The sequence below is a fragment of the Sinohyriopsis cumingii genome, chromosome 15 (genome assembly GCF_028554795.1).
Source record: "Sinohyriopsis cumingii isolate HCF-2022 chromosome 15, ASM2855479v2, whole genome shotgun sequence".
Lineage (NCBI taxonomy): Eukaryota > Metazoa > Mollusca > Bivalvia > Unionida > Unionidae > Sinohyriopsis > Sinohyriopsis cumingii.
In genome coordinates, this window is record NC_142975.1 from 56,965,684 (window position 1) to 56,978,535 (window position 12,852).

Here is a 12,852-nt window from a genome sequence, read left to right on the forward strand (position 1 = left end):
AATATTCTGACTTTTTCATACAACATTGATAGAATTTCAAAGGCCTTTGTTGTAACTTATAAATAAAATTACATAGACTTATCGGTAATCACCAGAGATAAATATTATTGTGTTGATGTATGAGGTATTTGTGAAAATCATAAAGTTGAGCAAACATTCAGATTGAAGGTACATTTTGTACCAATCAGAAGTTGTAAAATGATTGTTTATTGTTGAAATCAGTTGTCTGAGTGTTGCATTTTATATATTTTTGCAGGTTATGTTTCAAGTGCATCATTAGGAGACACTGAGTTATTGTGGTGGCTTCATAATGGCCAGCTTTGGACTTGTCAGAAATGTGACAGACAACACATCAGATCTTGATAGATTAATCCAGAATTATGGTTAGAACTAAAAAATGTGTTCATCTTGTGTTGTTTGATTTTTGTTGTCTGATATGCACATTTTTTTAATTCAAATGAACATTGGTATACTCAGATGAAATGTTTAAGTTTAGCCCTTCCACACCCCTTCTCAGTCAGCACACACACACACACACACACACACACACTTATATGCAAACCCCCCTACCAAGGGGCTTAGCCCCTCTGGGGCATACTGCAGTTGCCTAGATAAAACAGATCACCTTTTGATATGCTAGCACCTGACATGAAGGAAATTTAACCAATCTGCATGAGAGTTAACAAATAATACGTGGCAACATTTTCAGCATATACCAGTAAAAGTGTTTGAATCTTGATAATAGAAGACACAAGATTGGATTCAAGATTTATATAGGAACCCGTAACTCTTATCCGATGACCTAGCGCTCTTGTCCCACAGCCAACAGCAAATGCAGCACAAGACCACCGTACTGGCAGCCACATCAGCACAGGTTGGCCTCAACATCCACAGAGACAAGACCAAGATCCTCAAGATCAGTTATGTCACTGCATGGAAGTCCCCTGGAAGAGGTGGAGTCCTTCACATACCTGGGCAGCATTATCAACCAGCAGGGTGGCACAGACACAGACACAGGGTGGCAAAGACACAATCATCAAGGCAAGGATCGGAAAGGTGAGAGCAGCTTTCATACAGCACAAGAACATCTGGAGTTCCAAAGAAATTTCCTTGATAACCAAGATTAGACTGTTCAGCTCCAACGTGAAGTCAGTCGTACTGTATGTAACAGAGACCTGGAGAACCACCAAGTCGACTGTAAAGAGAGTTAAGACCTTCATCAACAGCTGCCTAAGAAGAATTCTCTAGATCCGTTGGCCAGACACCATTAGCAATGCCAACCTGTGGCAGAGAACCTCCCAGATTCTGGTAGAGGACAAGATCAAGAAGAGAAGGTGGGATTGGATAGGACACACCCTATGTAAGTCGCCAACCATCATTACCAGACAGGCACTGAGGTGGAACCCTCAAGGCAAGTGGTGAAGGGGCTGACCAAGAAACACCTGGTAATGTGACCTTGAGGCAGACATCACTAAGCTGGGTCACACCTGGAGTCAGCTCGAGGGGATGGCATAGGACAGAGGTCTCTGGCGATCTTTTATGGGTGGCCTATACCCCAGCAGGGGTGACGGGCAAAACTAACTGACTAAACATAACTCATATATTTGTTCAGAGATACTCAAGGACAACATCGATGTCAAAAGTTTTAAAACAAAAGATGAAGGATTAATTTTTGGAGATTGCAGGATGACAGTTTTATTATAAAGAGATGGTGAAAAAGTAGAATTTGCAGATTTTGTTATAACTGAATTTTGTTTATTTGTGTCTAAAGAAAGGCTTTATAATTTCGCATCTAAATTTAGGTTATGAAATTCAAAGTTTTGATTTCACATATCAAATTAGAGCACTCCCTGACAGTAAGTCTCCTCTTTATAATGTGGTCTCTGATGGTGTGTATGGTCATGGATTCCGTTTCAGTAGGTGGTCATGAAATGATATGCATCATGCACTTCATAGAAGGCAGTACACATTGCATCTGCAGTTGGTAGTGTTATCATGAGGGAACACTGTATGTAAATCTGATGTTACTGTTTTTCATGTCTAGCAACATATGTAACAATTTCCGTCTTACAGCACTAATTTAAGTCATAAAAGTAAAGAAAGTAACTTAGATAAATTTTTACTTTTTTAAAAAGCTCTATCACCACTTGTTCTTGTTTCTCACAATAAATTTAAGATTGAGGGATTTAAATATCCAACATAAAAAGTGTTGTTGTTTTGTTGTGTAAATGTCTGGGGTGACTTTCACTCTTTTATAGTTAAAAATTTATTAAGGTTTAAAAATGGAAAACTTAGAAAAGATGAATATGCACAAACAATCAAACAAGTATAGATACAAAACAAAAAAGGAATAAAGTGATAGTTTTGCATGATTGTGTTTTATTTCTGTTGGCATGTGAGCATGGCCACTGTACGAATTCATGTTCATTGGGTGAATCTTGTCTCATTAAGTACTATCTCACATTATGGACTATCTGGTGAGACTGTATCCTAAATTAGATAATAAATCAAAAATACATCTAAAAGTTTGATCCAGCCATGATGAATTCAAAATAAAACTATCTGAAGTGACTGTTAGTTACACATTGTATAATATCCATGTTGATTGACCTTGCTCAAGTCAACTGATAAATTCTTCCTTAAATAGTTTATTAAATAATTATCTTCAGTTTTAACTGGTGTTAAGCTTTTAAATGCCTGGACAAACTGCTGAACAAACATGTGACATACATAACTAAATCTATTACATATTTTAGTGGGTTTTATTTTGGAATTTTCAGTGAAGGGTGTTCTTTGCGTTGGATGACAAAGCACAGAAAGTGCTAAAATGTTCATTAGCAAAAAGCAGTCACAATATTCTCTTTATTCACGGCATGGGGATGTCTGAGTACAGGGATGGCAGCAATGTGGAATGCTTGTGTTTATTAGTGGAAACATTATCTGCTGTTTGTATAATGGTCAGTTTAAAACCAAGGAAAGCAATTACTCATATGAATATTGTGGGGCCTTTGAAAATGTTCATGCAAATACAGACCTTTATGTTGCCCTTTAAATATATTGAATAGTTTTACCATATTTGAAATTGTCATTATTGGTTATAAATGTACATATACTTGGAAGGGTCATTACTGAATTCATTACAACCGTATCTCTCAAACTTTCTTTGCAAAATTAAAAAAAATAATGTCTTATATCTCATAGATATATCTGGGTGTGTATTGCTGGGGATGAGTAAATGAGGAAAGCGTTGAAATGCTTATCTGAATTGGCCTGCTTTGCTTCAGAATTTTAGCTTCTTGCTTGCTAAGGTAGAAGAAATAAGTTGTTTGGGAGTGATGGAACTAGTTTTGCCACTATGGGCATGATTATAATATGATTTATTCTTTTTTTTACGTAAGGTCCAGTAGAATCTTTCTCTAGAACATATGTTTCTACAATATTTTTCATATTTCTGACATCTTGATTTTTCAAAATGCTTTGCGTTGATATTTTGAATGATATCAGCTTACACTGAAAAATGAAACTTCACTGTCACTGTGCTTGAAATAAACCTACTGTAAATTGTTATGCAAAACATATGTAAAATTATACCAAATGAACAGAATTACTAATATGCAGGTTGCTATGTTTTCTTCATTTTGTCAAGTAACAATAACCTATTGAATCAGTTCATTTTGAAAATAATTAAGTTTAACAAATAAATTTACAAACTGCCTCAATGAAAAGTTTGTCTCAAAGCCATATACAGTAATACCTTGAACATTCGCGAGGTTAGGTTCCAGAACCAGTCACGGATCAGGAGGAATCGCGAATGTTTGGTATGAGTCACTAAAAATGCTAATAAATGCTTATTTCTAGGGTTTAAACCCTAAATATGACCCAAATCATGCTCCCAAAGCACTTTAATTTCATTTAAAAGTTAGCTTAATACATTACCCTTATAAAGAGAAATAAATGGTTGATGTAAAAATAGAGTACAGTATCGCCTAATGGGTATTTGCCACACTAGCGCATTTACAGTGCGGTATACTAATATTACCCCTATACTAATTCATTGGCTGCCGTTTTCTTTTGCACTCACAGTAAGGTAAAACTAAGTAACGAATGGGACTGTAAACTTAATGAATGTCGTTTTCTTTGTCATTGTCAGGAAGGTAAACTAGGTGAACTTCATATGTCACAGAAGTCATATAACGAAGGTACAATTCAATAAAATAAAGAAAACATGTACATAGAGGGTACCAATGAAAATTTCGCGAATCCGTGAATTCGCGAATCCAGAAATGCGAATGCACGAGGTATTACTGTATTCATTTATATATTCAATGTTATCCAATTTTAGATGCATGTAGGAAGTACCTTCTGAGTTACATCATGACTTCAACCAATATTTCTTTGTAAATTTAATGTTTCATGTTGGAAAACCAGAGTTTCTTATCTTCAAATTCTAATTCAGCGTTTATGTGTGCTTATGTTTCACATTGCATGTCTACATTCCAAATTGCATTTTTCCAATGTGAGATTAATGATTCATTTGATGACGTACATTATGACCATAACCGTAAAGATGAATTAATGTTATAGAGGTTACAGTGTAGTACATCACAGTTTGAAGTGAGACAATTGCATAATGCAGATAAGAATACTGTTATGAGTGCCATCTGTTTTCGTAAGGGCTATTCCATTTAAACGTACATGGTACCCAGGGAAGGTATTTAAAAAATTATATATGCTTGAGTACTCTGATTACCCAAAGAGTTTATATACAAACAATAAAAGTTCTAAATGCATCTTTGGGTGACTATTCTGTATTAGAAGTGCCTTCCCTGTGTCCCATGTATATTTTACTGGAACAGCCCTAATGGGACATTACAGTAATGACCCATTATGACAACAGATAATACTGTTACGTTTCTCAATAACTGCTCCATAATCTGTTGTTTATATTGCTGATTCTAAGTATAGAAGACACATATATGGATCTCTGATCTGATCCACAAACTCAGCTATACTTGCCTTGTCATGCCTGTTTTAAAAAAAATGATTTACTCTAGTGATCTCAATCCAACTGTATTGGCAAATGACCTAAACTCTTTTTAAAGCTTAAACCACTCGTTTTTTATTTGGCTTTTTATTTATGCATCATAACAGTTTTTGATTGGGGGATACATGACTATTCTAGGACAGCATCATTACAATCAGATAATTTGATACAGACACATATGTACATAATCAGAAAGATATGTACCTTTGTTTTAGTGTCTGGAGGTAGTTTGATACCTGCCATCTATCCATTTGCCTGTCCACTTGTATGTTCTGCCTGTAAGTATAACCCCTCCTAAGTCACTGGCTGGAAATACACCAAATTTATTTTATAAGCTGTAAGTATGGTAAATGAAATAGATAAGAAGAGTAAGTTTTAGAAATTCATCAGATTTATTTTATAAGTTGTATGTATTGTAAAGGATATAGACAAGAAAGGTGTTCTTTTAGCTTTCTCCTGACTGGAAAGTCACTAGATTTATTTTATAAGCTTTAGGGATGGTGAAATGTAGCATTCTTCTGATGAGTTTAGGGAGGGGGTCAGCATTGACATGTACATTCATTAAAATGGTTGTAACATCTTTTTGTATTTTTTATTTTACATATCAGATTCTTGCAGGAAGACTTAAATTTAATATGAAATGGATTTTGCATTTTGGTTTGGACCTATGAGTCCCAATCCTGGGGGAATAAAGGTGAGGGCTGGGATTTATACAGAGGGTATAAAATGTTACTGTTTCAAATTAGACAGTATTTAATAAAACACAAATGGGTTTGCTACAGCGAGCAAAAATTAAATTGTTCTAGTTGTTATTGTTCTATCTGTACATATATCCAGACTCCTTGAAATTTAGAGCAAATTATTTTCTGGAGTGTTTCATAAAAAAATCTATAGAAAACTGCTATAATTGTTTCCTGAAAGTTTTGACAAGTCAGTACACCAATTGCAACATCATAACCACTTTATGTAGTTTTTAACCAGGAATGGGTTGAATAGTGTATTAAAGAACAAGCTGTCACAAGTTGCTCATTTACTTTATAGGCATCAGCAAAGCAGGACTTTGCATTTAATGTGAAAGTAAAGATATGCTGTATGGGGTAGTGAAGAAAATACAAACATTCACGGTATCTGTTATATCAATTCAAGTACTGTAATGAGTTTTGTCAGAAAACATGATGTAACTTGTGACATATAGAATACTGTGTCAGTATATGTACTTTCTTTAAATTTGGTTTGTGCACTTTTATGAAGATAAATGTTTTTTTTAAAAATGTGTGATTCTACTGTACAATTACTTTGATGCTTTAAAAAATCCTTTGAGAGATCACTGAGTATTCTTTAAAAATATGAATACATATACTGCAAAAGAAAGAAACATTGATGCTGTCCTATTGTATGGATACTATCTTTATTTGAAAGTGAGTATTATAATTATTTATCACATTCTATGTTGGTAATAAGACACAACAGACATACAGCTTTCAGGTTCTTGTGGATTCAAAGATTAGTGCTCTAATTTTTTAAATATTTTATTAAACATATGTTGTCAGGATTTTATATGCTCCCGTACATCACCACCTGACCAGGTGTATGGGCAATTACCTTAAAATGTTTTCCTGGTCCTGATCTTTACTTATGTTCCTTTACTTAGACACATACATACATATACACACAGACATGCACACTCACAAATATTGTACAAAAAGAATCACTCATTTACAAATTCCAAGGTGTTTTACTTTGTGTGTTCGTATCTTTGGTGTGAAAGTAAAGAAAGACTAAGAATCAAACCAAACATTGACAAAAGGATCCAGTTTTTCTTAAACTCGTCACTTCTGTTATTCACTTTGTCGACATATTTTTCTTGCACTTTTTGTATGATAAAACACACTTTTTAAAATAGGTGAGATTGTGATATTTGATGTACAACATATTCTATATATATAAAAAAAAGTTTGCAAGCAAGATTAGAAAGTTGATAAGATCATCAAAGTTTTTATTTCCTATAAAGACATTTTTTGGGGTGTAATTTTAAAAATGGGTCATAAGTTCCAATCCATTTCCAAGATAATTTCCAAAAATGTTCAGTAAATGAACAGTCATAGAATAAGTGCTGAATTTGTTCTGTTCCCTCCTTAGATAAGGTGCATTTATCATTATCACTTAAATTAATCTGTTTCAAAAATAGTTCTATGTAGAAGTCTAAAATTAAAGCTAATAAATTTGGTGTCATTTGTGCAAAGTTGAGCCAAAACAAGAGTTTGACCATTCATTTACACCAATTGCATGCTCTAGCTGACTGGACCAAGTTTCATATTTACTATTAGCTTTTGTATCTTGGCTTTTATTAGATCTTTATCAATAAATTTATTCTTTACTTTTACCCACAGGAGCAAAACTTTGTAGAGTATTACATGGAAAGCATTTCCACTTTTTAAAAAAAAAACTTTTGATTTTCTTTTTCTTTGTCACTGAAATCTTTGAGATAAGAGCAAAGTACTGTATAAAATTGTTAGTTTGTTTTATTTGTTTTATTTCATCAAACTTAAATAGATATCCTTGTGCATCAAAAAGGTTTTTTTAAGTACAACACCATTTGTACTCCACCTTGTGTATGATTTAAAACTGTCTATAATTACTAAATAAATAATATCTTGAGACAAGTATTCCAGAACAGTCAGTGCTCTAATATAGAGTAGAATCTTTAACACTCTGGAGATGGGGTTTTCCAGTTGGATGTCATGCTGCTATTTGATGTAGTAATGTAAAATTATTTTAATTACAACTGGCATTACACTAACAGCTTCCTTCCAGCTTTCATTGTAAATGATGTTTATTTTTATGGTATAATGCGTAACAGTCTGTTGTCGATTGAAATCTGTGCAAGAGGAATTTTAGAGCTGGTATGATGCAACTTAAGATGTTAATGCTTGTAATATTTAAATCATGCTCATTGAATCACTTACATGGCAGCTGAAAACATGAAATTGCAGTATTCCAGTAGAGTATGGTATATCAAATCAGACAGGAAGCTGGGAGAGGTAAAAATGTATCTCAGAATACATATCCAGTATATAAAGAAATTATAGATGTAAAATAATGCAAATTAGAATTTAAATTGTATATTAATAGAAAGTATAAACATAGAATTATGATTTTCTTCCATACAACCATAGATCGATTATCATATAAAATGACTTGCTGTATTTAAAAATGCCTTTAATAGATGTTACTTTTAAGTTTATTTTTTTTGTTGTTTATATATAAATTTTGTGTTACCAGCTTTATGATAAGAAGGTTGTTGCTGTCCATTTTATTGATGTTTTCTCAAATCTTTGATTTACTTGGCGTATGTTGATGAGCATAGATATTTTTGTCTTGAGCTGATTAACATCAACTCAGCATTAGTTGAATATTGTGTCTGGTTTTCTTTTACAGAGTGTGAGAACCAGCAGTATGTGAAATTAATAGAAAAGGAGAACCAAGTCATAAATGGTAAGACTAGTGAAAAGGTAACCCAAACATTTTAATTTCTTTCCATAATCACACATAAAATTGTCCAAGGTTGTTAGATTCGGATGCATTCAAGTTTTCCTGGTTTCATTCTTTTAAAATAATTAATGTTTGACTTTCATCATTAAACAATATTGTAATATTTTGCATTCATTATTTCTTATATAACATAACTTGTATACAAAATGTTAGTGAAAATAGGTCTTGGAAATCTATGTTTGTGGTCTTTGAAAGTTTATGAAAAGTCTTTGAATTTATCATTGAGAATTCTGTATGAATCTTGTCGATCCATGTATCCATTCATGACACTTTTGTTTCCTTTAAAGCTGTTTGAGAATTAAACATGGTAATATTATATTTCAGAATTAGAAGGTCTGTCACATGCAATATTGGGATGCTTGTTATCTTCAAGATAATAATAATAATAATAATGAGGACTTTGTATAGCGCATAATCTTTAGAAGCTGTAAGCACTTTACAACATTAGACAACACCTATAACATAATTTAAAAAAACATTTAATGATATTATTACAACAAAACATTTAAAAATATATTTAAAAAACATGAAATTAAAAACATAAACAACATGCTGAAAATATGTAAGGTAAGGAACATTATTAGGTCTTTAAGTTTGTTCTTGCAGTCGAAATAAGTGAGTTTTAAGAGCACTCTTGAATGGGATCACTGTCTTTGTGTCTAAGTTCAGTGGGCAATTCATTCCACGATGTTGGGCCCTGGTATGCAAAAGAACATTGTCCATATGACTTCATTTTCGTAGTAGGAATAATGATATCAGAAGAAGAGCGTAAGTATCTTGCAGGTATGTACACATGGGTGAGGTCGGATAGGTATGTTGGACTGGAGTCCATCAGTGAAATGTAGCACAAATTTTGTGTTTGATTCTAGATTGAATGGATAGACATTGTAGGGTACAGAGCAGCGGGGAGGTGTGCTCTGATCATGGTACTCTAAGTATGATCTGAGCAGCTATGTTTTGAACATTTTGAAGTTTATGAAGTAAATATTGAGATGAACCAGGCAAAATTGAGTTACAATAGTCCTATCTTGAAAGTACTAATGAACATACAAAGTCCTATCTTGAAAGTACTAATGAACATATAAAGTACTTTAGTGGCATCAACTGAAAGATATTTGCGAATGGAGCTGATGTGTCTCAGCTCAAGATATGCAGCCTTGCATATGTTCATGACATGTTGGTGCAGTGTGAGAGTACTATCTAGAGTGACACCTAGGTTTTGTACCGACTGTGTGAATTTAATGTTGGTGGTACTGATATTTATTGTTTGAGGTAAAGGATGTGACGGAGAAAGTCTTTGTCTTGTGATCAGAGTGGCTCAGTTTTATCATCATTCATCTGCAGCTTGTTACATGTCATCCATGATCAATGGCATGTTTCAGTATTTTCAGTTTTCCATCACCTTTTCTCTGATCCATTCTTTAACATTAAAGTTGTTTGATATTAAGAGATGAAATGTGGCATACTTATCCATCATTGAAAGATGGTATATCCTGTACCACATTTGTGGATCCTGTCTTCAAGTTCCGTGACAGCTTACTATTTTACATTTTCATCAACTTTCCTTCTGCTCTATAACTTCAAAGCCATTTGAAATTAAGGAATGAAACTTTGTTTTCTTGTACATCATTAATAGAGAATGTGTCACATACAAAATTAGGGATACTGTCTTCATGGTCAAGGCTCAGTATATTAAGTTTGCAGTCACTTTGCCCTTTGAGGTTAAAGGATGAAATTGGTATACTGAATATTATTGCTAGAAGGTCCTATCTTTAGGGTTGTATTCATCACTCAATATTTTATATTTTCTTCACACTTTCCCTTCCATTCAAGGTGAAGGTCATGTACCACATTAAAGGTGCTATCTTTAAGGTCAGGGTTATGGCTCATTATTGGAAGTTTCCTGTGATTTACTTTCCCTTAAACTCTATAATTGTATAGCCTGTTGAGATTAAGGATAGGTGACCTCACTATGCTACCCAGGCAAGAAAAATTCACTTGTTTAGTAATACAGTTAAACACCACTATAACATGCTTTATTATACAATGAATTTGGATATGGCATCTTCGTGACATGCCTCCAAAATATTTACAATGTTCTCACCAATTGCTTGAAGTATTACAAAGAATTAAACAGGTTTGATTTAATAAATTGTCAAGATAAGTTGTATCCTTGATAAAACGATATCATCACTACTTGCTTATTTTTTAATGATGTTAACTCCTTTGATAGTTGAAATTGTTAATCAAATTATTATTGAAATATTGAACCATCAGCAGCCATTGAGTCTTTGCTATCTTTGTCTTGAATGCATCCTGTGTACAATCATTGCTAAATCCAGGGTAAACAATAGCCAACATGTGTTTGCTGAATCATCTAGCATGCATCCAACCACCAGACAATTTACTAGCCTTAAACAGTTTATCACCTGAATTAATAAATCAGTTAAGATCTCTGTGTATTTAAGAGAAAACATTGGATCAGCAATGCTTGCTTAGTTAACCATCTTGCACATCCATTGCAACAAGTTTATCACCACATACCCTCTCCTTGTATGCACTACTCCAACATAGGTTTATTTTAAATCCTTTTTATTGTAGAATCAGAATTGCAGACAGCAGTTCACAAACCCCTTGTTCTTGTAATGCTGACATTACATGTATAACCGTAATGTTGTCTACTCTTGACCTAAACAATCCTTTCAGGTGATGGGGATGGAGGAATTTAATACTTTATTCAGACATACTACTTAATATTTTAGCTCAATGAATGTAAGTTTTTCTTTGTCTTATAGGGAATGATTAAATTGTTTTTATGGAGGTCACTCTTTATCTATGAAATCAAATGGATTACTTCCAGACTTCATCCAGGCAATTAAACACACTTATTAAATTGTTTGTCTCAAGTATGTTACAAGTTAAATGACATTGACCTCTGGTATAATTTTTAGTATTTTTCAGGCTTTTCTATTCTTTCTATAAAAAATCACAGTGTCTGATTTATGCATTTTGTTGTCAGATGGAAGACTCTAATAATATACAAGAAGACTTGCAGATGTGATGTGCATGTTTAAAAAATAAGAGTCAGTATATACATATATACTGTATACATCATGCTAGATACCTACTGCTAATACAGCAAAAATAAAGGCAAAAACCACAGTGCTAAAATTCAGGTGTATACATTCTGTTTATTCCTTTTTTATACTGAACATTCCACAATAATGCAGGCAGTAGTGATAGGCTACCGTATGTACTTGCGTATAAGCCCATTTGCGTATAAGCCGACTCCCAAACTGAACTGTATAAACACTAAAAAGTGCATGACCTGTGTATAAGTTGACTTACAACTCTGAGGCATCTCAAGGTGCATGAGGTAAGTTTTAAATGCATTTATTTAGGCAAACTTGTATTTAAAAAAATTACATGCATACTTATCTCAAGGTTGGCGTGCATGATTATTAAAAAGAAATGGCATAAACTTGTTTGAAAAATACTTTATTTAATTTTCTGTTTTCTTATAAAGTTTTGGAAATAATGCTTTGAAAATTATGCTAATACGTAAAAGCTGAGTTGTAGTTTGCTTTGATGTAAGCAACCTTACAACATACTTGTCAACTTTCACGCCGGGTGGGAAAAAAAAACTCCCAAGTTTTGGGGTTGCTCCACACCTACCTCCCGATTTCATAATATCTTTTGATTTTTGTAGAGAACTCCTGATTATTACATTGTCTTTCATTTTCATTTCTTCTAAACAAGAAAAGTCCTACATGTTCTGTTGTATCACCTGTGAATTATTGTTATGACAAAATAAATATTTTAGTATAAAGCATTCGCTTCTTCACTAAATAGAATGTTAAGTTTAAACATTATTCACGTAAATTAATGATTATTGTTACCTCTACAATAATGCAAAAATAAAATAATAAACCAGACCAAAAAGATAAACCAAAAAAATAAAATCTTCCACAATTAATTTCAATATCAAGAATGATCACTACAAATGTTGTAGCTCCATATGCTGTAGCTCCATTCCCATGAAAGAAACTTAAACAAGTGAACACCTGGTATTTTTATACCATATATACCAATGTTAAACTGGTATAGTTAACAGTCAAAATTCTCTCTTATCACAAGCCAGTTTCAGGGTTTAATGATTAAGTGGCCTGTACTGCTGTCGCAAAACGAAAGACAAATTCGCCGACTATCAACATATGAGACACAGAGACATCAAGCTTTCCATTGTGTGGAAAGTT

General features: G+C 33.2%; 1 protein-coding gene across 1 annotated transcript in view; it reads left to right on the top strand.

The window, feature by feature from the left end:
* Positions 1 to 256: 256 nt before the first annotated feature.
* LOC149781849 (uncharacterized) overlaps positions 257 to 12,852 on the top strand; it is a 35,302-nt gene continuing 22,706 nt past the window's right edge. The window contains exons 1-2 of the mRNA XM_089936046.1: positions 257 to 383; positions 8,483 to 8,539. Coding sequence (XP_089792172.1) covers positions 311 to 383; positions 8,483 to 8,539 — 130 coding nt within the window. The 5' untranslated portion in view covers positions 257 to 310. The remainder of the gene's footprint in view (positions 384 to 8,482; positions 8,540 to 12,852) is intronic.